We start from the raw sequence: 21,452 nt of genomic DNA on the forward strand, positions 1-21,452 counted from the left end.
TGAAGGAAAAGGAAAGTCCTTCATGAGAGCACAGAGAAGGCTCCGATATCCAGAACGGCGACAACGACAACAAATGGCGTGGGCCCCCGTCCATTCGGAGTTGAAACCAGAGCAACCTTAACGTCCCACAAGGATCCGCCCTTCTCACTACTTCAAGGCTTGTATTTGGATCTTGCCGAGTCTCTTCTCTATCCAGTGTCATGTACCTCTTCCTTGATTTACCAACGGAAAAATTAAAGTCTATGGTGCTTTCACTCCAGTGAAAAGTGAACAGTGTTCCCGCTCACTTCCCACACACCCACGTCCGCGTAAGTGTTCAAACAGCGTTGTAAATGTGACTCGTCAATACCTTTTATCATAAGAGCCGGTCGCACCTCAGCCAAATCAATCGACCCCCTGGAACGAGCCAATTCCTTAATGGTCGAGAAAATTGCAGCATCAGATGTTGTCACCATGCGCCGCCCACCGGTATCCACACGTTCTTGTAGCGAAATCTTACTACAGTCTAAAAGCCGACCAGCCTCTCGTACATCAGCTTCAACGACACGGTCGGAGAAGCGGAGTCGCGCGCATGCTTGCGAGAGGCGAATGATGCTGAGTAGTGTCCGCGCGGTAACAACGTTTGTGTGACGAACACTCTGAGCCCGCATTTCACAATAAATGTCACTGATAACCTTTGCTGCAGAGCTGTCAACAATAGGGTGAATTTTTTTGGCTTCACCAACGTATGCCTGCAGGAAATCCTTTCCAAAGTAGTCACTTGACAAACCGTAAAACCCATTGTCGGATACCGTCCCTGGTGCCACACCGTGCAAATGAACATAGGTTACGTGCATCGAAAGTTCTGCATCCCGTTCCCGGTTTGATTCGTCAAGCAGAAGCCAAAGGACATCGAAACGAGAAAGTAGCGCGGGAGGTAAATTTACATTCTCACTCGGTGTCAAGTTGCGGCGCCAACGTCCATACTTGGGGTTTGCGGCGGCTAAAATAGATGTGCGGGCATTGAGCGAAGTAATTATCCCAGCTTTAGCTATAGACACCATCTGTTGTTCCATTACCTCATGTAACGCTGTCCGATCGCTATCGTCCATTTTGTCAAACTCGTCAATACAGCAAATACCCCGGTCCGAAAGAACCAATGCGCCACCCTCAAGCATCACCTCTCCGGTGTAAGTATCTCTAGTCACAGCCGCCGTTAAACCAACACCAGAACTGCCCTTCCCTGTTGTAAAAATAGAACGAGGGGCTACCGAAGCAATCCATTTCAAAAGCTGACTTTTGGCGACCCCGGGATCCCCCATCAAGCATATGTTGGTGTCACTTCGTATGCGAATCCCGTTGGCAATGGAACTTCCCCCAACCAACAAACAGAGTAGTGCCTTTTTAACATCCTCCATTCCCCAGATTTCTGGTGCCACGCTTCGCGTCAGCTTCTCAATAACAACCTCCTTGTCGGGATGCTGCTTCACATTATCTACCTGAATCTTCAGGTCATCTGCAGCCTCCTGATAGCTGCGCCTTTCCAACTCAATGCGCAGAGCGCGAAATAGAGTCTTCACCATTGTTGATGCCCTAAATGCTTCATGGCCTTGCCCAGTAGACGGATCAGGGCAATACGTCCCCACAACCTTTACAACCTGTCCTGGGGTTGCTATTCGTGTCTGCTCACCCTCACAAATGACACGAATCGTACGAGGAATGGCACCTCGGGGCACGTACTGGGGAAGTTCCTGTAAACGAAGCTCCTGGTGCTTGGTGAACTTACTTGCCTTATACTGAGGGAGCAGACGACCTACGGTATTGTTCAACCTGCAGCGCTGTGACTGGCACACCATTAGCGGGGTCAGGCGATCCCCAATAACTTGCTGAAATGTGGTCTCAGCACACACCTCGCAGACAGATACTAACATTGATAGCTTGGGGCGTACAGCTGTTGCGGCAATACAAATTCCACGCAACACAACGAGTGTGCCTATCAAACCCCCCTTTAACTGCCTGAGAGGCACAGGCTCAGAGAAGCTAGTTAAGGGCATCACAACCAGTTCGTAACGTCTCGTAAGTAATGGAGGAAGATGCTGTCCCGCTGTCTGCGCCTCTAAAATAAGGTGATCAATCATATCTTCTTCGAAATAAGCCTCCGGAATTATCTCATCCACAACGCGATACACCTCTTCACGGTACCCCATGACATTCATTTGGATTCGCTGCGCCAGGTACAACTGCCCATAAAGTTGTATGTCATCTAGATCAACAGTGAAAACGTTTGTCTCCCTACGGGCTACCCGAGCCGCCATATCCATGTATTTCATCCCGCCAGACGCATCACGAAACTCTTCAAAGAAACGTCTGCACAAATCACGATCGGCCAAGTAGTTGGGATACTTGGAGGTAGCAGCTACAGCAAATGCCGCCTTTTTGGTCTGCTCTTGCGTCGGCCCGTCCGCCATAGGCAGGACGATCTTGCACACAATTCAACAACCAACTGAGAGGCGGAAGAGTAAGAAAAAAAAGGTCCTGTATAACATGAAAATTGTGGATAGCAACGGGCAAATGATGACTCATACCCTCAACACCAAGAAGGGAGAGATGTGCCGAAACACTTGATGTTTTCAAAGTCCTCCTCAATATTCGGATGGATTCATTACGCTGCACAGAAGTCACACCCCACCATCATCCTGTCCCGTATCTCCATTCGGTGTGCAATATCTTCCCTTCCACAAAGATAGATAACAAATGAAAAACTTGTTGAACCAACCATAATTGTCAAAGCGGAAAGAGAAACCAGCTCAGGGAAGGTGAAAAGGGGAAATAGTAAAAAAAAAAGGTAGCGATCATTCACAAGCTGCTAAAATAGTAAAATAAACAACCTCACGCATATACACAAGACTCCTACTACATGGTCAGGATCCTAGAAATTTAAATATATTCCAGGCCTGGAATATAAATATCAGTTTTGTCGTGAGGTGGATATGTTAAATCACCTAGCAACAACGTACCACCGACGAAACACCGTCCCCCCCCCCCTTTAGGGATTCTACTGAAGACAGAAACATAGGGAAAGTACACACATAAGCACACACACCGAGCATCCAATCCTTCAGTTTAATTAAAAAAGAACGAACGCACTTCCTTCTCCCCCCCCCCGCCCCCGATCACAGGGTTCTAGCGGTAAGTCCCTTTGCCACCACCACCACCACAAGGTGCTCTCATGAGCAAAAAAAAACGTGTCCCTCGTTGAAGTAGTGCCCAAGACCACGAACATTAAGGAATGAAATCACCCATTGTCATATATTACCTTTAATAGGAACGAACGGTTTTTCTTTTTCTTTTTTTCGCCACAACGCACTAATCAACAAGCAACACACATAAAGAGGGGAATCAAAAATAGTAGGAGTTTAGTGAGAGGTCAGCGAGCCTCATTAACACATTCACTTCAAGACAATATTTTATATGCCACAACACCGACAACAACGCCGCATCTCGTTTCCGTGTAAAAACGAAACGCGATGTCGGGTTTGTGTAACCCTACCCCCCCCCCCCCACACACACACACACGCACGTAGAAAAGGGGGTGGATGACATACTGAGAATAACCTGGCACGTATATACGTATATAGGCCAGCGGCATAAATTTGTTCGCGCTCTTCAAACACGGACGCACATCTGTCTTCAAGTGGCACCAAGGATATTATCGAATACCATGGAAACGAAAGTAAGCGAGAGAACCCGGTACCATCGGTTACTTACTGAACGCGGGTTTTCAAACCGCATAGCGCACTCTGAAAAGTGGCGAAAGTGCTCTATGCTATGTAGGAACCTTCATCCCACCTCCTCATGCTTACGCTGTTGGATAGTTATCAAAGCGAGAAATAATAACAATAATACGGAACCTTTCATTTACCAACAACAACCGCCGATCTGTCGACTTATTTGGTGATTCCGCGGACAGAACAAAAAGAAAGGGGGATATCACAAAAAGCAAACTGCAGCGGTGTTGAGTAAACATGCACAATGATATTAAGACACGGGGTCACAGTATTCACATGAACTGTCTCAAAGAAGCGGTCAACATCCCTTGGTATTACCTTGATCACTCAAAACCAACCAACCGCCTAGAGGGTACAAGGGGGGAGCAACATTCAATTCGGTGCCTCGTTGAAGAAACACAACCATATTCGGCAAACGAAGTGCCATCGGAAACACCCCGTGCTACAGCTGATAAACACATTTTGGGCCGCTTCTGTAGGCAAATTACCAAAGCGTCTCAGACGCTAAGGCAACGTATATTTCGAGCGTAAAATTTAAAAGATTGGTCGGGAGAACAAATAAAATGGACCAAACTTACCTGCAGATGACAGCGCTCATACGCTTCATGCAGATGTTATTGCCCTGATCACCGCAGAGCATATGCAGTACATAAACAATAAGTGAAATCAGATACAATCCTGAAGTACCAGTGACACTAAGCATTTAGGTATGAAAGTATACATTTGCAAATAGAACTTTCCACTTATTGGTTACTTCTTCCAGAGTGTTAGCTCTCTGAACTACGGTAAAGTTCAACACCGCCCTTGCCTTTGCAACAATGAACATAGAAGAAAGCAGAGCGGAGTACCCAACACACGAAAAATGGTGAGACACATGTGTTAAAAAGATGTAGAGCGCAAAAAAACTTAAGTAAATTAATCTGAGAACACATGCCTCACTTCAATTAAAAAGGCAACACCACCGCTAAGGTTTCGTACTACCGATTGTATTATTGTTTAGACAAAGTTAGCTGTGCACTTTCTAAAGTTGTACGGGCATCTTGCATTAACTCCCCTTCTTCCGCGTCGTTTTCGTGGGTGTCCAAAAAATCTTGCAGGTCTTTTATAGCGGCCCTCACTCTGTTTTCAGAGTGGGGAATCATCATTTGTGCCTCAGCTATGACATTCTCTTGTTGTTTTACTCGATCCGGGTTGGTATCCCTGATTGATTCTAGGCGTGCTGTTTCGCACACAACCTCCTTCTTTGCAAACTCCAGGTCCTTCATGTTACGTTTGAGTCCATTGACTTTGATTCTCAGAGCCTTTACAAAAGGATCTTCAGCCTGCTTTACTCGACCAGCAAAGCGATTAGCAGCATTGCCCTCACTTGTCGACATTTTACTCAGCAATCTGAGACCTGTCGTAGGAAAATATCACAACTGTCTCGCCGCTCGGGGCTAGGTCTGTCTCCGCGCTCGACCCTACAACTTAAAAAGGGATGAGATATGCAAGCCCGCACACAAACAGATATATATTACCCAAGTAAAAAATATATACGAGTATACGAGAAAAAATCTAGCCGAACCACAAAAGGATGGGGCTGATTAAGTACATCTTAGAAAAACAACCACATGATCTTAGGAGAGATTAGTCATTACCCTGATCCGCCGCAAACATCCCTTGTTCATTCAACATCCCATAGCTTGCAAGTACCTTAATTACAGTCTCGGAGGCAAAATCGTCAGTTCCACCAAACTCATCAAACCCAATAATACTGTGGAAAGTGTTCTTGTTTTCTACTAGCATAAGCGTCGGCAGCATCAGAACATTAAATCTTTCCGCAAGAGAAGGTATTCTCTCCACGTCAACATAGCAGAATCGCGTTTCGAAATGTTGAGGTGCGATTATCTGAAGGTGGCGCTCCAATATGGAGCACCTTGATGTGCTTCTTCTCATAAAGTGAACGACAACCCGCTCAGATTCCTGCACAAACTGAAAGAATTCTTTCGGATCGGACACTTCATGAAGTCTTCCATGTCCCTTCCTTATCCATGCCTCCCTGCGTGCTTCCATCTCCTTCAGTGCCTTAAGCCTCTTTCGACGTATGTCCAGCAGCTCCTCGTCATCCATATTGTCAACACGCTCCATCTCATCGTCCACAGCACGCTCTATTGTCTCTGCGATCCGCAGAAGCGCCTGTTCTGCTGGATTTGTCATTCCTTGTAAAGTAACCTTTAAAAACTGAACAAGAGGGAGAAAAAAATTTTTTTACCAAACGCAAAAATGCCTCATCCAAAAGGCATACATATATCAACAAAGGAGTCAGTTGGCCTTCTGCACTCGCAACCTCAGTGCTCAATCCCCAACAAAGCTGAGTCTTGCGCGACACATCTATCCTCCTACCGCTTGGAAGGGCGGCCTACATCGACATCCACACCGGGTTACTTTCTCCGGGCTGCAGTTTAAACGCTCAACAATCCTACAAATGGGTATTGTAACTAGGATCTGTCGTTGCACACGAGGCTATAATATCAGCGTCCGTTTTCTCTCTAACATTGCGAAGAAACGAATACGACGGGCAGCCCGTCGAATTGACAGGTGAAAAGAAACATACACGCATCTGCTTGACCACCAGTAACGTGCGGCGGAACGACACACCACCGCTGACTGAATCGGTTATATCGCTGACAATACTTTGAATGATGTATTTGAAGGAGTGAACATACGCATCCCTTAACTGAAGCACAACGTCAGTTACCCATGGGACGAAATACGATCCATCCCTTGAGCGCGCATATAGTCGGATTTGCCACCTTATAGCGCTACAGAGCATTGCTCGGTCAGCAGCGGCTAATATTGCAAACGCACCATCCGTGTCATTTTTAAGATTATATACAATGGAAGAATAAAGCATTCTGGTCTCGGTATGATTAAGATTTCTCCCCGAGCCATATAAACCGCTCAATCCTTCCTGTGAGTAGTTCTCAGGGAGAACCAAAGATAAAGGTTCAGGCGTCAAAAGTTTCTCCCAACCTAAACCGAAAAGAATTACAACAATACACATGCGATACAGGCGCCGCATCGTAAATTGCTTAAATAACGAAAAGATAGTAGAAAAAACAATAGTACAAGCGACAAGACAAAAAACAAACCAAGCCACTTTTGGATGTCAAAATACCCCACCACCCACTGTTACCAACTCCCAACGAACGTGGCCACCTTCAAACACCACATACGGCACAAGCCTCATCACTTACGAGACAACAACAAGCGATAAAAGACGTCCATCAACAGTGACGCATCAAACAATTATTATACGCCGTCACTGCAACAAAAACATAGAGACGAAAAATCCGGTAATTCCCACTTCCGAGAAGCATCCATGGTGGAGAGACAACCGTTGATATAATAAAAACAAGACCAATGCCAAAAAGGCAGTGACAAAAACTACAACTCACAACAGCATGCGCGTCTCCTCACCACCATCACCTTTCGCACAAAGAGTAAAAAGATAAAGGAGCATAGGACCACAATGCTAAACAACACACACACTAAAAAAAAAACGACAAGCAGTATACAACAAACATTCCAAATCGCCAATCATTACACAATCACCTAAATGAAAACAATAAAACAAACAGTAAAAAGGGAGTAAACCACTACACGAAGAGACCAGTAACCCTTCCAACTGCAGCAACATACGCAGCCAACGGAAAAAATGAGCAAATAAAAAACATCGACACAAACGAACATTCAAATACATCACACCAACAAAAACAAAAGATAGGTGAAAAGCGCCAGCACAAGCCAACTACAAATACACCCTGACACGGAAAACCACAAAAAAATTAATAAAAAACTAGATACGATACGAAACAAACTCTACAACAATGCACCTCGCCCCTATACAAAAGATAAGCGACACATGCTTTCTTTTTTTTTGGGGGGGGGGAGGGGCCTCGAAATGCACATAAACATTTCCTCCTCTATGAGGACTAAATGATGAGTCCCTCCCCCCCCCCTCCAATCAAATGAAAAAGGAAGTAGTGCATACACAAAGTGATGAATCGTAGATACAAAGGAAAAAAAAAGCAAACAAATCACTGTGGACAGATGTATTTGTAAGGCCAGAAACATCCTCCAGTGCAAATATTGTTTCCTTCGGTACGCTGAGTAAAAGAGTAGATGGGTAGCGAAATGCCAGAAGATTATCATACAACTATTGTTCAGGGAGGGTGTGTCACTGTAGATGGTACCGTGAAAGTTACCGGAAAGAAATAAAGGACGGATCCGTGTGTAAGACAAAAGTAGCCATATTTTACAAACTACATGTCATTCTTTGTAGCCCTTTAAAACAAGCTCCACTCGAATTCAAGGTGGGAACCGCCTGCCACACATGGAAGTTGACTGACTATGAAACTAGTCAGCAGAGGCATACGCATTCGTATTAATTCATTCCGCTTTTCCCCACTGCGCGGCGGACCGGAATGAAAACGAGGGCGGCATCATTGCTGCTGGAGAGTGGGAAAAGACTGCCCCATAATATTCCCGGCTCGAATCGTGAACATTACTATGAAGGTTACCGTGAGGCAAAATCGCAGCACCCCGAGAAGGTACAACTCACCACGGTGGTGGAGGGAATCGTCCCTGTGCGGTTTTTATGCAATCATTTCCAGTAACTTTAGCCGCTTTCACGGAGAAGCACACCGGAGGGTGGAGCCGAGAATGTGGATGATACAGCCGTTAGAATCAACAGCGGAAGTCGGTAAAGGGTGGACCAAACCTAGTAACACCTCCTGAAGGATTCACGACACTTCCACCTCACTAATCAAAGGAAGAGAGGACTCGTGATCCAGCGGTACGTTGCGAGTGCAATTTGCTTCACTCTCGATTCGACTCGAAAGTAAAGCATACGGCGGGGAAAACATTGGCAGGCTGAAAAGAAACGGGTAGGTGGGAAATAAAATATGGCTCCGAAGCCACTTGTGCACACAGACGCCCTTATTGCCACGGCGCCCTCATGATCATTCTTACACATTTGTATAGTTTTGAGGGAGTCCGTAAACACAGAAAAGGGAACGATGATTCCGGACGGCACGGATAGCAGGAAGTAAAAGGGAAAGAAGCAATGGGGCCACATCAGCAAATACGTGCTAAGGCACTCATAGCGACCGAAACCAAACCGGTTACAAACTTGCTTTAGGTGCCAAGTTGTATCCAAGCGTGTTGATAATTGAAAGGGATTTGCGCAGCAAAATGGAATAGGAAAAGGGACTCTCACTGAGCAAACAATGATGCCAATAGTAAGAGCATGAGCGCAAATAAGTAACGGATTCGGAGAGTCGTGCAATACATGGCAACGCTGGCTCGTGTAACGCCTCTCATTTCTTCTTCAACAGGGAGTGAGCAGAGATGGAATGAATCCAAGGAGGGGGAGCGCCATCATGAAAGTGCGTTACTGAAAGTTGTTCACGAGAGCTTTGCTAAATTTAACCAACCGGCTGGCCGATAGAGAGGGCGTCACTTCCCACAACATCGCTTGTGTGGGTTGCGTACGGCACCTGAAGATGGAGAGATACGGGATACTTCTTCCGATATAACTGAAACATCATGTGATTGCCGCATGCCATTTACTCCGGAGCAGAAGGTAAAGGGATGTGGGGTGGCACCATGGCCCAAGGTAGTGTTGGCCGAAAGCGTCTTAAGTGTAGCCAAGTATTTCTGAGGCAGGTGGGCCCCACCTGGCGTATTTGCAAACAGGGGAAGATATATATATATATATATATATATATATATATGGCGGAGTGACGCCCCCCCCCCAAAAAAAAAAACAAACAAACAAACAAACATATAGAAGAGAGAGCCTTTGGAAGAAGGGAAAAAATTGCCGAGCATATCAGCAGTCAACCCCTAAAAACAAATTGGAAGCGCCATCACATCAATAGTGTAGTGGGGAGTTGAAAACAACAATCGAATGCAATTGGGCAAGTGACAACTACGAACAAAAACTGCAAGTGGAAGACGGCTGCACTGCCCTAGACAACACTTATCAGGAAGCGCCCAACCATGTATGCGACATATGCGAATTTTGGGCATCATGTAGGGAATGTGACAAAAAGACCAATTTCTCCCGCACTTAACACACCTTTGGCCCCCACAAGTACTCCGCAATGGCTGAGGTTATCTCTACTGCGGAAATACAGGGACGTCGGGCCATGGGTGCAACAGATGCTTAAGGTAGGGTAAGTGGTGATGGGGGAGCGTTTGATTTTATTTATTTTTAATAATTCGATACGTTCGTGCATATAGGGATTAAGAGGTGGAAGGAAAAGTGTGTGTGTGCGATTTTTTTTTTTTTGAGATGACGGAGCAAAAAATGTTTGTCCGTACATGTGTGCTAAGCAATATAAAAGGGTGGGGGTTAATATCAAGTGGCAGTGACAGTTGTTATCGACGTTTGATCAGCAGGAGGGTTCTTCCAGATTTTCCTACATTGTTGGAGGCAATATATTTTTTTGTGTTTTTGTGGTGGTTTATAGCAGATATGTGCTGTTATGCTTAGAGGAGAATATCGTGATCCAGGCCAGTACTGACGGAGAAAAAAAGCTCCATGATTTTTTCCTATCCGGTGGGCAGTGGCCTTCTGTCAGTCACTGCTGGCCGTTGTCATCTGCGGCAATTTGGCGTTTACCCTTTGCGGTTATTTTGTCAAAAAAAAATCAATTGAACTGAAACAGGCACCGCATAATCTTTAAAAAAACGTGTTCCTTGTGTGCTGCTTGCCTGCTATTCACGATGTAAGGAAACATAACGATACAGCTGAATATACTTAAATTTTCTATAAAACATACAAGTGCCCCCCCCTGACGAGATGCAATGAACACAGCGGTACACTTCACATACTTCTGCACCATATATATTGTTACAATATGCACATGTTACAACTTCCTTTTCAATGCTATACTTGTGGTGTCAATACATGCAGAAAGACATGCAATAAACTAAGATACGACAAGAAAGAAAATTAAGATATGACTCAGCAGCAACCCCCTACATATCAGCAAGTTGTCGGAATAGTGGAAAGTTTTGGAGTAGAAGCAAATGCGACAATAGAACAATACCTCAGAAAATCACAAAGCAGCGGGTGGCAGACACTAATTCTCAACACCTGTACGACACTAACAAATATTAGGCGGATACATGAAATTACTACACTACAACAATTACAGTTGATAAATTGCCAAGGTATTACTGATATCAGTGTCCTGAGGGATTTCAGGAATTTGATAGCACTTGATATTTCCTATTGCAATAATATTCGTGTTTTTAATGTTCTGAAAGGTTGCATGAAGTTGAAGTTAGTTAATGTTTCTTGTTTGGGCGTTCAAGATGCGAGCTTTTTTGGTGGCATTACTTCACTTATGGCTGTGAAGCTTCGTTATTGTGGTCATTTAGGTGATACGTCTGCACTTAGGGGAATGAGTCAACTGAGGGCGTTCGACGTCACAGATTGTTATAATACTAGTGTGGATACAGATTTTTTAAAAACTCTTCCGTCATTGGATACAATCCATATGTCTGAGAATTGTGTTGATGATGCGATTCTTTGTGAAGTTAGAGGAAGAGGGGTGAACGTAAAAGAGGTGGAGTTGCCTTTGAAGGGGATGGGGCCCAAGCAACTTGGTGAAAAAATAGCTTAATGAGTTGGCTGTGGTTGAATGTCTTCTGTTGTGAGAATTTTTGCGGCGCTGCGCCACTTCGCGGAGTTTCACTAGTGTTTGTCTGGGTACCGAAGAAAGGGTTCGGGGAAGTTGAAAACTCTCACTATTTCGATAAGGGTGGTCATTGGAGGTACGGGTAGTGGACGCAGGGAATATGGAACTAGACAAGGGCGTTGAAGTTTAACTCTTCTCTTGGGTTTGCTGTTGAGGATATGCAGTTATTAAGTCCCTCGAGAGAGCTTGAAGAATCGGCGTTAAATTTGTGGGGAGGTATCGGAAGATGCCATGGGTAATCTTCACTCGTCACAGAATTGATGTTGGGTTTAAACTAAAGACAATGCCGCGGATGGATGTTTTGCTACACTCGGCAATGTAAATGAAAATGACGATCGCAAAATTGGAACCCCTGTTGGTTGTGGAGTGTGGCAGTGCTGTGGTCGTCGGAACCTTGGGTGGTGCGGTGGTGCTCTTGGAGCTGTCGTTGGGTGGGGGTAAACAACCGCAAGTGTAAGGAGCGTCATTAGTGAGCTCCTTAGTTTTCGCAGGCTATTTTTGAACAGGGCTCCAACGACGACCGGTAGTTACGAAACCCTAGAAGCACGCGTGGACACGCTGAGATTGGGACTTCTCGTTTGTAAACCATTCACTTGCAGGTGCTCCAGGTTATGCGTGAATCACATGGCTGTTGGTGTCCTTCCACGCGAGTTGTAACGCATGATACTCCACTAGTGCGGTTTAAATGTTAAAAATTTCGGCGCACAAATTGCGGCGATGCGCCTCGAGGTTTGGGCATTGCAGGTCGTATAAACCACCATGAAGGGTAAGCGAGCCCTTACGGCGACAACATCCTTCAACTTCCGAGGCACAACAACAGTTCTGCAGCTGCAGCCGCTTAAGTTTGTAATTAAGTCGCGATGGTGCGCGTCCCATCATTAGTAAATGCGAACGCGCTGAAGTGCTGGGGATCATCTTGGATATGTGCCGCCAAACGAGGATCCTACGATATTCCGAGGCGCCGGAGATGCGTTTCTACTAACGCGATCTACGGTATGATGAGGCGAAGAAGTGTTGGGACGCAAAGGTCAGTGGAAGAGAGGTAAGGTTAACTAATCACCTGGGGTTAGTATTCCAGCGTGTGTGATCCAAATCTTGCCTGCAAAACATTTTAACCGATCCGCATGTGCCCATAAGTGTGTATACGGGTGCTGTTTTTGGTGGTGGGATTGGTGGCTATTTCCCACCTTCTTCTAAGACTCTCTATATCCTTCTGCCAATCATTTAGTAGCGTTGGCGGTGAGTTAAACTAAGAAATAAACGGGCGAACACCCAGGTAGCCGGAGGTATGAGACGCGGATAATTGTGGGGGTCTCTGCTTTCTGTGCTCATCGCAAGTTCGACAGCTTACGGAGCTGCAGTGGGGTGGCACTGGGCGAATTATTCCCTCCGCTCTTCTTCCCATGTAACGAAAAGGCCGGTTAAACCAAGGGATGGATGGATGTCGGCAGCGGGCGTATATCTGTTGCTTGTGGGTCCGAGTTGGCGGCAGCCTTTCACGTATTTCCCACTGTTCGGTCTGGTCAGCGTGTTCTTCGGTGCTCGCATCGGGCGTTGCGAAGAAAAGATTGACGTGTTTTATTATAAGGTAGGGGTTCGGAGCCTTGGCGGATACACGCGTACGTATATGGGCCAAAAGAAGGGCCAGCGAGAAATACCCCCTTCCCGAGGAGAGCACCAGCTCGGCAAAGTTTCGATGCTCTCCCATTTCCGGAGTTATAGAGGCCGGGAAGGCCCAAGTGATGAAGCCGTAAAAGTATTTGGTGGAATAAGTGCTGTACACTTCATCGCTGAATGTTTTGTTTTTTTTTTGGGGGGGGGCGTCACTCCGCCATATATATATATATATATATATCTTCCCCTGTTTGCAAATACGCCAGGTGGGGCCCACCTGCCTCAGAAATACTTGGCTACACTTAAGACGCTTTCGGCCAACACTACCTTGGGCCATGGTGCCACCCCACATCCCTTTACCTTCTGCTCCGGAGTAAATGGCATGCGGCAATCACATGATGTTTCAGTTATATCGGAAGAAGTATCCCGTATCTCTCCATCTTCAGGTGCCGTACGCAACCCACACAAGCGATGTTGTGGGAAGTGACGCCCTCTCTATCGGCCAGCCGGTTGGTTAAATTTAGCAAAGCTCTCGTGAACAACTTTCAGTAACGCACTTTCATGATGGCGCTCCCCCTCCTTGGATTCATTCCATCTCTGCTCACTCCCTGTTGAAGAAGAAATGAGAGGCGTTACACGAGCCAGCGTTGCCATGTATTGCACGACTCTCCGAATCCGTTACTTATTTGCGCTCATGCTCTTACTATTGGCATCATTGTTTGCTCAGTGAGAGTCCCTTTTCCTATTCCATTTTGCTGCGCAAATCCCTTTCAATTATCAACACGCTTGGATACAACTTGGCACCTAAAGCAAGTTTGTAACCGGTTTGGTTTCGGTCGCTATGAGTGCCTTAGCACGTATTTGCTGATGTGGCCCCATTGCTTCTTTCCCTTTTACTTCCTGCTATCCGTGCCGTCCGGAATCATCGTTCCCTTTTCTGTGTTTACGGACTCCCTCAAAACTATACAAATGTGTAAGAATGATCATGAGGGCGCCGTGGCAATAAGGGCGTCTGTGTGCACAAGTGGCTTCGGAGCCATATTTTATTTCCCACCTACCCGTTTCTTTTCAGCCTGCCAATGTTTTCCCCGCCGTATGCTTTACTTTCGAGTCGAATCGAGAGTGAAGCAAATTGCACTCGCAACGTACCGCTGGATCACGAGTCCTCTCTTCCTTTGATTAGTGAGGTGGAAGTGTCGTGAATCCTTCAGGAGGTGTTACTAAGTTTGGTCCACCCTTTACCGACTTCCGCTGTTGATTCTAACGGCTGTATCATCCACATTCTCGGCTCCACCCTCCGGTGTGCTTCTCCGTGAAAGCGGCTAAAGTTACTGGAAATGATTGCATAAAAACCGCACAGGGACGATTCCCTCCACCACCGTGGTGAGTTGTACCTTCTCGGGGTGCTGCGATTTTGCCTCACGGTAACCTTCATAGTAATGTTCACGATTCGAGCCGGGAATATTATGGGGCAGTCTTTTCCCACTCTCCAGCAGCAATGATGCCGCCCTCGTTTTCATTCCGGTCCGCCGCGCAGTGGGGAAAAGCGGAATGAATTAATACGAATGCGTATGCCTCTGCTGACTAGTTTCATAGTCAGTCAACTTCCATGTGTGGCAGGCGGTTCCCACCTTGAATTCGAGTGGAGCTTGTTTTAAAGGGCTACAAAGAATGACATGTAGTTTGTAAAATATGGCTACTTTTGTCTTACACACGGATCCGTCCTTTATTTCTTTCCGGTAACTTTCACGGTACCATCTACAGTGACACACCCTCCCTGAACAAAAGTTGTATGATAATCTTCTGGCATTTCGCTACCCATCTACTCTTTTACTCGGCGTACCGAAGGAAACAATATTTGCACTGGAGGATGTTTCTGGCCTTACAAATACATCTGTCCACAGTGATTTGTTTGCTTTTTTTTTCCTTTGTATCTACGATTCATCACTTTGTGTATGCACTACTTCCTTTTTCATTTGATTGGAGGGGGGGGGGGGGAGGGACTCATCATTTAGTCCTCATAGAGGAGGAAATGTTTATGTGCATTTCGAGGCCCCTCCCCCCCCCAAAAAAAAGAAAGCATGTGTCGCTTTTCTCCAGTGTTTTAATTGTATATATCGCATCGGCAGTCGGCCCGTAATGATTGGAGTTGCTACTGAAGCAAAATGGGGATAATACCGGGTGTGCAACAACTTGGCTGTGATATGGAAAGGTTTTTTTTTGCCCGCTCATATCTCTTTTCTTCCCGATTCTCCTTTTTTTTTATTTCTTTCCCTCCGTTGGGTCGAAGCATATCCACAAACTCGCAGTATGGAATCTAAAGCAAACCAGTTGCATTGTTAGTTAATATGCCTTTTTTTTCCGCATTTCGCAACTCCTAAAGAAGCGTGAGCGCAAAAAGAAACCCGGCGGGAGCGGAAGTAGGAATAAGTGAATGTCGGCCACATCACATCTGCGCTGGGGCAACCTCTACACTGCAATTGTACAAACGAGAAGTAAAATGAGAACCGGAAGGGTGAGAGAATAATTAACAAGAAAAAAAAAGGAAAACGGCTCCTACGAGACGACATATTCAAAAATATGTTGCATCGGTTGAGGTGGCAACACACCAACAACCAGTGGGACGGCAGGGCTTCGCATGACGAATGGGAGGAGACGCGTTTTCTTGAAGTTTCATTCCCCCCAAAATGTTATTCATTTTTCCCCTTTTTATGATGGTTTACATTCGAAAATAATAATAATAATAATAATAATAATAATAATGACATCAACAATAGTTTAAGGAATGTCCCTTGACAAAATATAAATACATGAAGAGAAGGATAGGAAAGGGAGGGGCTCATGTTGAAATGCAGCACACATTTATCATCATTACCGCTTTGTGTTTCATTCGATTATGGGACTCACTACACCTTTTTATCCTCCTTCATTGGGAACATGAAAGTCGATGTAAAGTAAAGTGAAGGAGACATAGCGGACATAAACGAGTAAATGTTGAAACGCAATTCACTTTTTTCTTCCCACTTGGAAAGTCCCTCTGTTGTTCATTAGGTCGTCCCATATTCCTTTTCATTTCCTTCTCCCTTTACAAATAATAATAGTAATAATATATCACGCAAAAGTGAGTGATATACAAGTGGAAAATAAATAAATAAATAAATAAACAAATCCGAGACGCTCGATTTAAGGTACATTTCAAAAAAAAAAGGAAAAAAAAGGGATCATGGCGCTAACAGAAAAAGAAAAAAAGAGAAAACGCTTGTATCGTCTCTCGCACAATTTCCAAGGGGTCACTCTCACTAACATTTTCTACATTCATCCCCTCACTTCGTTTCATAACTCCCTCTTACTTTCCCCCTTTCTTTTTCCCTTCAGCATTTTAAAAGATTACATCATGATGTTTGAGCGGGCCCATTCGATCCATTTTCAGGAGCTGCCGCCGTTGCACCAGCTGGCAGAAGCCCCAGTGGGGACGCGTGATCTGCAGGACCCCACTTCCGCAATGTCTCCAATTTTTCTTTTATTTCGCTCATCTGCTCTGCCAACCTGGAACGGGTTAACTTCACTTTATCCAACTTCGCCTTTACGTCCTTTTCCGCCTTTTCAATTTCTGCTCTTTGCTTTGCAAGTTCCTTCTGTTTGTATTGCAGCTCCTTTGAGTTCTTCTCACACAAACCGTCTTCCGTCCTCATTTCCCCGAGGAGTTCGGTGAAGAGGTCCATGTTTTGCTTCCGGAACTCCGCCTCACGCCGTGAAATGACGGCTTGCATCTCAACAAGCTTGCGATCCATAATTCAGAGTGTTTTGTTTGCCCTTGTGTTCTTTTTTCTTTCCCACTTCTCGTTCTCCTGTTTTGACTATTCACCAGCCTGTTTACTCTGCTAGTAGAAACGCGTTCCAAACGAATGAGCAGAAGGTTTCGCTTGCACACTAGCTCACAATTTCGGCTACAGTATAACTACGCTGTGGGATTGGATTCGTTAAAGTGTGAGTAGTCCTTTCCTCCTTTACGTCGCTAATGTTTGGTTTGCTTTTAAATAACAGAAACTTACACAGCAAAACGAAATGGAATAACCGCAAGTATGTTGTTGTTCAGAAAATGATTCGCTGTTGAGACGGCCTCAGTCGAACCACTTTGTACAAAAATACAAAGAGACGCATGTACATATAAATAAATAAATAAATAAATAAATAAATAAATATATGTATTGCCTTGAATAGACCATACGTGCACATGTGAATAATACATATAACATACTGCCCATACATTGCGGGGACCAAATCAGTCACCGGACATCAAAAACAAAAACACAACACTGTAACGGTTTCTTCTACACGGACCAAACCATTTCCGTTCCTCTCCTTTGTCCCCCCTCTCTCTCTTCCATTACTTCTCAGGAAAGAATATATAAGGCAACTCCCTCCAACGAAATATGAACAAAGAAAATGAACTCCACACACCGTATCAAAAAACCAAATATATTAATAATAATAACAATACAATAAATAAATAAAATTACACAGCAATGCAGAAGAGAAAAACTAACACGCAAAAATTTAAGCACATGCATTTTTTTCTTTTTTTCTTTTGCTACATTACATAGCATGATAGGAATGTGATTTAACAAACAAACAAAAAGATCTCATAGAAGTGTGGGGTGTGAGTGAGGAGGAGTGACGAGAAGGGAAGATATGGAAGAAGGGTGGCGAGAAAGAAGAGAAAAGAGAGGAAATGAGATGAAAGGCACCGCTCAAAAAACACAAAAAACAAGTGAGAGACTATCTTGTTGATATGCAACCCGCTGCTGCGTAACGTGCGTGTTTTCTCTTCTCTTCTTTTTTCTTTTTATTATTTTGAATCGGTTGACACTTGTCCATGCGCTAAAACACTTCCTCAGGTACCGCTGATGTTCTCCTCTTAGTGTTGTATCCCTCGATGCCAGCACACATATTTCATTTTCTCCTTTTCTCTTCCTTAGCATCTTTTCTGTTCCGCCTCGCCCTGTTCCAAAGGGTGTCCGCTTCACATCTTTCAATTATTCACTGTTACCTTTTCGCCATGAACTCTTTGCTCTTGCGGTAGAGGTGCACAAAACTCTGGTTAACTGAATTGGTGAGATAACTCGCATTGTGCTCTGTCTGACATAAGCTAATTAACTCCTGCGATTTCTTGTTGTTGTGCATAATTGCTTTTAATTCCGGAGGCACTGATTTTTCGAAAGCAGCCACATCCACCAGAAAGGCCTCGGTCAAGCCGTAACTCGTCACGGTGTAGGTGTAGTGCGTCTTGAGAGAGGCGTATTCGTACGCCCCCAAGATTCGACTAATAAACAACTTGTCAGCAAGGGACCTCCGCCTTGAGATGCTTTCATAAGGACTCACAACATCTCCCCCCGGAGACGCGTCACCGGATACGGTTATCCTCACCGTAGCATATTCCCCCTCCTCGGTAGAGATGGTCGTCTCACAAACACCGCTATGTATGATAACAAACCGCTGAAACTTTTGTCCCTGAATCACAAGCTTCTCATCGTTGAGGAAAATGGTTGGGACGCTCATCTCCCACATACGCATCATTAGCTGGCGCGTAAGACAAAATTGGATGAAAGGGTCCTTGGAAAGGGAACGAGGGACGGCACAGGGTTTCTCCACTTCCATCGCACGATGGGATTTGGCTGCTCCGCGGCAGTATAGGAAAGCTGCCGGTTCGCTCATTCCAACATCCATAAGAGCTTCACGGCTTATCCTCCAGATGTCACAATAGTTCTGGCTTATTATGGTACACTTTTTTCGCTCGTTAACGCTGCAAGCGCACTCAAATATCCCCACACAACTGCCGCGCGGGACAAGGCGCTGGTTGCCGCTTGCCTCCAGGAGAACAGCAACGCCATCTTGTATGAAGTAAGCGGAGGGGTCCAGCTCCGACTTGGAGAAGAGGTGATCATTATTGTGGAGGACGATGGGCTCCGCCTTGCTAATAATATTTTCCAGGGCGGCGTTGCTGAATTGCACAAAATAAGGGAAACTACGAAGAAATTCCACACGCAGAGGGAAAAACCTCTGCAAATTGGCGCGCCTCCTCACATCTGTTGCTTCCCGCTGTTTGCTCTTGATTTCCTGGCTCAACTGTTGGGCGACCTCCTCGAACCCCTCGGGTGGCACGCTCCATACGCCAACATCGGTTTCACAAATAATCGACGCACTTCTCGGCTCCTTACACACGAGAGCAAACTCGCCCACATAACATGGCGGCGAAAGCGTAAAACAGGCTTTGCTATTCTCCTTGATGCGCCTCTTCCCCTTCTCTCGATCGTTCATGATCACCGAAATGGTTCCAGCTGTGATCATGTACATGCAACGGTCCACATCTCCTTCATGCATCAAATACGAGCCCTCCTTCAGATACAGCGGCCGGGCCTTGTGTCCCAGTTGCTCTAACAATTTATTTGGCCATCCATCAAAAAACGTACCCTGCATTCGGTGAATAATGGAGGGGGTTGGGAAAGGAATTTTGTCCAAATTGTCCCGCGTTAACTCCGCGGCTAGCATCCGTTTCCTCTGCACGGCCAACCGTCGTTTGATAATCGGCAGTAGGCGGAACTTAATCTTCTCCATTGCTTCGTAGTCGCGCCGTTCTTTGATAAGAACAGTGAGGAAAACATGTGATGTAATAATTGTGTACCACCTCGCCGCCCGGTGTTGGCGAACCTCCTCAATTAACACGTTCTTCAGATTTAAATGCCGCCTAAAAATGTACTCCCTTCTTGGGCGCTCATGTTCGTAGGCCGCGCGAAGCTCATTCTGTGCTCTAGCCTTAAGCTCGGCGCCACGCATTCTAACGTTTTCAAGGTATTCAACCTCGTTTCTTGCTTTTACATTACTGAGCCGTCGCAGGAAGTTCTCCTCGTTCAGCGGTTCGCACCTGCGCAGCCTAGAAACAATAGCTCTCTTTTCCCAGTCCGTGAAGACGCTGTTCATATTTATGTTCTCCACTATTTGGGCATACCGTCGCGAGCCTTGTCGCTGGGGCGGCAACGGGGGAACCGTGAAGGGTTGGACAGGCTCAGTGCCCTGAAGAATGTCATCGCACGACGGCACGTCCGTTCGTGTGAGAAGCCAGTCATGATCACCCATAGCGTAGTCTGGGTATTCATAACTACCCATCTCTCCCCTCCCTTTTCTGAATTACTAAAAATTTATCCAGCCAACCACCAGTTGTGGTTTTATCAATATTACGTACCGCTGTAGTTAGCCGCGCGTGCGCGCCTACCCGACGCTGAGGGCAGGGGAAAGAAAGAGAAGTGAAGAAGGTAGGATGAACGCAAATGCTAAGGAAGTATACGAGCAAGAAAGTGAGTTCCGATGGACGAAATGGGTAACCCCCGGTTACATGAATGGTATGGTGGCGATGCACAAAGCCAGTCGTGCACGTGAGTAACAAATAACGCACCGAATATTACAAATTCAATGTGCAGGAATCCAGTTATACTGATTAAGACGATAATGTTTGCCTTTTGTCTTGGAGGTGGTGAACCTCTCTCACTGGCATCAAACTCTCCCTTTGCAGCAACTGCCAATCAAATGTCCGCACACGAACCCTCCATTGGATATGGTGTAACACAAGCAGCAGGAGGGACGAGCGAGTGTGAGTAAAATTTATGCTCCATCATTGTCCGTGCACTTAGTTTTTCGCTTCACCTTATGCTTTACACGGTGCAAATCACTATCACTGAGTTCGTTAGGCCCGTTCCAGCGGCCCAACTTTTTCAGCGTCGCCTTCACCTCCTCCACATCCTCGGGCCGAATCCTGTCGTGGTAACGACGGATGAACTCCTCAAGACTCACCGGGTCAATATGATTGTGAGAAGCCCTGAGCGTGTCGGTGTCGTACTTGAAGAACATCTCATTGGACTTGCCTTTGCTGTACACAGGAATCAGCCCAGCGCGTATACCTTCATATATTTGCTGGCCGCGGATATTTTGCAGCTCTGCTTCCTCGGGGGAATCATTACGATGACACCAAAATTCAAACTTGGTTTGCTTCCATGCCGCCACTATAGTCTTGTGGTCCGTGTCAAACTTGCGTATATACAGTTTGAGAAGCTGGCGGTATAATAAAGCCGGTGAGATACACTTGAACTCTTTTGATGCAATCGGCCCCTCGGGTTTTGGAGAAATAAATTCTACTTTACTCCGAAAAAGGGACGGATTACGGCGCATGAAGAAAAAAATTGAACAAGAATCTCCTAAGAAGTACAACAACTAAAAAGAAACCAAACACTCTTACAGTTTCCTAAATAAACAATAAAAGGGAGAA

General features: G+C 45.6%; 9 protein-coding genes across 9 annotated transcripts, besides 9 other annotated features; 2 read left to right on the forward strand and 7 right to left on the reverse strand.

The window, feature by feature from the left end:
* Window positions 1–251: 251 nt before the first annotated feature.
* On the reverse strand, window positions 252–2,447 carry Tb11.01.7810 (minichromosome maintenance complex subunit; the record flags this gene model as incomplete). The annotated part of the gene is made up of 1 exon (XM_824578.1): window positions 252–2,447. The coding sequence occupies one exon, from the start codon at window positions 2,445–2,447 to the stop codon at window positions 252–254; it is 2,196 nt and encodes a 731-aa protein (XP_829671.1).
* Window positions 2,448–4,756: 2,309 nt separating this feature from the next.
* Tb11.01.7825 (tubulin-binding cofactor A) lies at window positions 4,757–5,143 on the reverse strand (the record flags this gene model as incomplete). The annotated part of the gene is made up of 1 exon (XM_824579.1): window positions 4,757–5,143. One exon carries the CDS (start codon window positions 5,141–5,143, stop codon window positions 4,757–4,759), a length of 387 nt encoding a protein of 128 aa, XP_829672.1.
* A 250-nt stretch (window positions 5,144–5,393) lies between these two features.
* Window positions 5,394–5,963, reverse strand: Tb11.01.7830 (uncharacterized protein; the record flags this gene model as incomplete). The annotated part of the gene is made up of 1 exon (XM_824580.1): window positions 5,394–5,963. The coding sequence occupies one exon, from the start codon at window positions 5,961–5,963 to the stop codon at window positions 5,394–5,396; it is 570 nt and encodes a 189-aa protein (XP_829673.1).
* Window positions 5,964–6,225: 262 nt separating this feature from the next.
* Tb11.01.7840 (hypothetical protein, conserved) lies at window positions 6,226–6,828 on the reverse strand (the record flags this gene model as incomplete). The annotated part of the gene is made up of 1 exon (XM_824581.1): window positions 6,226–6,828. The coding sequence occupies one exon, from the start codon at window positions 6,826–6,828 to the stop codon at window positions 6,226–6,228; it is 603 nt and encodes a 200-aa protein (XP_829674.1).
* Window positions 6,829–9,512: 2,684 nt separating this feature from the next.
* Window positions 9,513–9,544: a microsatellite.
* A 21-nt stretch (window positions 9,545–9,565) lies between these two features.
* Window positions 9,566–9,595: a microsatellite.
* Window positions 9,596–10,013: 418 nt separating this feature from the next.
* Window positions 10,014–10,035: a sequence feature (AT_rich).
* A 742-nt stretch (window positions 10,036–10,777) lies between these two features.
* Window positions 10,778–11,446, forward strand: Tb11.01.7860 (hypothetical protein; the record flags this gene model as incomplete). Its single annotated transcript, XM_824582.1, has 1 exon — window positions 10,778–11,446. One exon carries the CDS (start codon window positions 10,778–10,780, stop codon window positions 11,444–11,446), a length of 669 nt encoding a protein of 222 aa, XP_829675.1.
* A 1,516-nt stretch (window positions 11,447–12,962) lies between these two features.
* Tb11.01.7870 (hypothetical protein) lies at window positions 12,963–13,622 on the forward strand (the record flags this gene model as incomplete). Its single annotated transcript, XM_824583.1, has 1 exon — window positions 12,963–13,622. The coding sequence occupies one exon, from the start codon at window positions 12,963–12,965 to the stop codon at window positions 13,620–13,622; it is 660 nt and encodes a 219-aa protein (XP_829676.1).
* Window positions 13,355–13,376: a microsatellite.
* A 2,243-nt stretch (window positions 13,623–15,865) lies between the features above and the next one.
* Window positions 15,866–15,898: a microsatellite.
* Window positions 15,899–16,276: 378 nt separating this feature from the next.
* Window positions 16,277–16,304: a microsatellite.
* Window positions 16,305–16,527: 223 nt separating this feature from the next.
* Tb11.01.7880 (microtubule-associated protein) lies at window positions 16,528–16,926 on the reverse strand (the record flags this gene model as incomplete). Its single annotated transcript, XM_824584.1, has 1 exon — window positions 16,528–16,926. One exon carries the CDS (start codon window positions 16,924–16,926, stop codon window positions 16,528–16,530), a length of 399 nt encoding a protein of 132 aa, XP_829677.1.
* Window positions 16,927–17,302: 376 nt separating this feature from the next.
* Window positions 17,303–17,337: a microsatellite.
* Window positions 17,338–17,610: 273 nt separating this feature from the next.
* Window positions 17,611–17,654: a sequence feature (AT_rich).
* Window positions 17,655–17,798: 144 nt separating this feature from the next.
* Window positions 17,799–17,880: a sequence feature (GA-rich).
* A 301-nt stretch (window positions 17,881–18,181) lies between these two features.
* Tb11.01.7890 (uncharacterized protein) lies at window positions 18,182–20,299 on the reverse strand (the record flags this gene model as incomplete). Its single annotated transcript, XM_824585.1, has 1 exon — window positions 18,182–20,299. The coding sequence occupies one exon, from the start codon at window positions 20,297–20,299 to the stop codon at window positions 18,182–18,184; it is 2,118 nt and encodes a 705-aa protein (XP_829678.1).
* A 492-nt stretch (window positions 20,300–20,791) lies between these two features.
* Window positions 20,792–21,355, reverse strand: Tb11.01.7900 (hypothetical protein, conserved; the record flags this gene model as incomplete). The annotated part of the gene is made up of 1 exon (XM_824586.1): window positions 20,792–21,355. The coding sequence occupies one exon, from the start codon at window positions 21,353–21,355 to the stop codon at window positions 20,792–20,794; it is 564 nt and encodes a 187-aa protein (XP_829679.1).
* Between the last annotated feature and the right edge of the window lie 97 nt (window positions 21,356–21,452).

Source organism: Trypanosoma brucei, assembly GCF_000002445.2.
Source record: "Trypanosoma brucei brucei TREU927 chromosome 11 chr11_scaffold01 genomic scaffold, whole genome shotgun sequence".
Classification (NCBI taxonomy): Eukaryota; Euglenozoa; class Kinetoplastea; order Trypanosomatida; family Trypanosomatidae; genus Trypanosoma; species Trypanosoma brucei.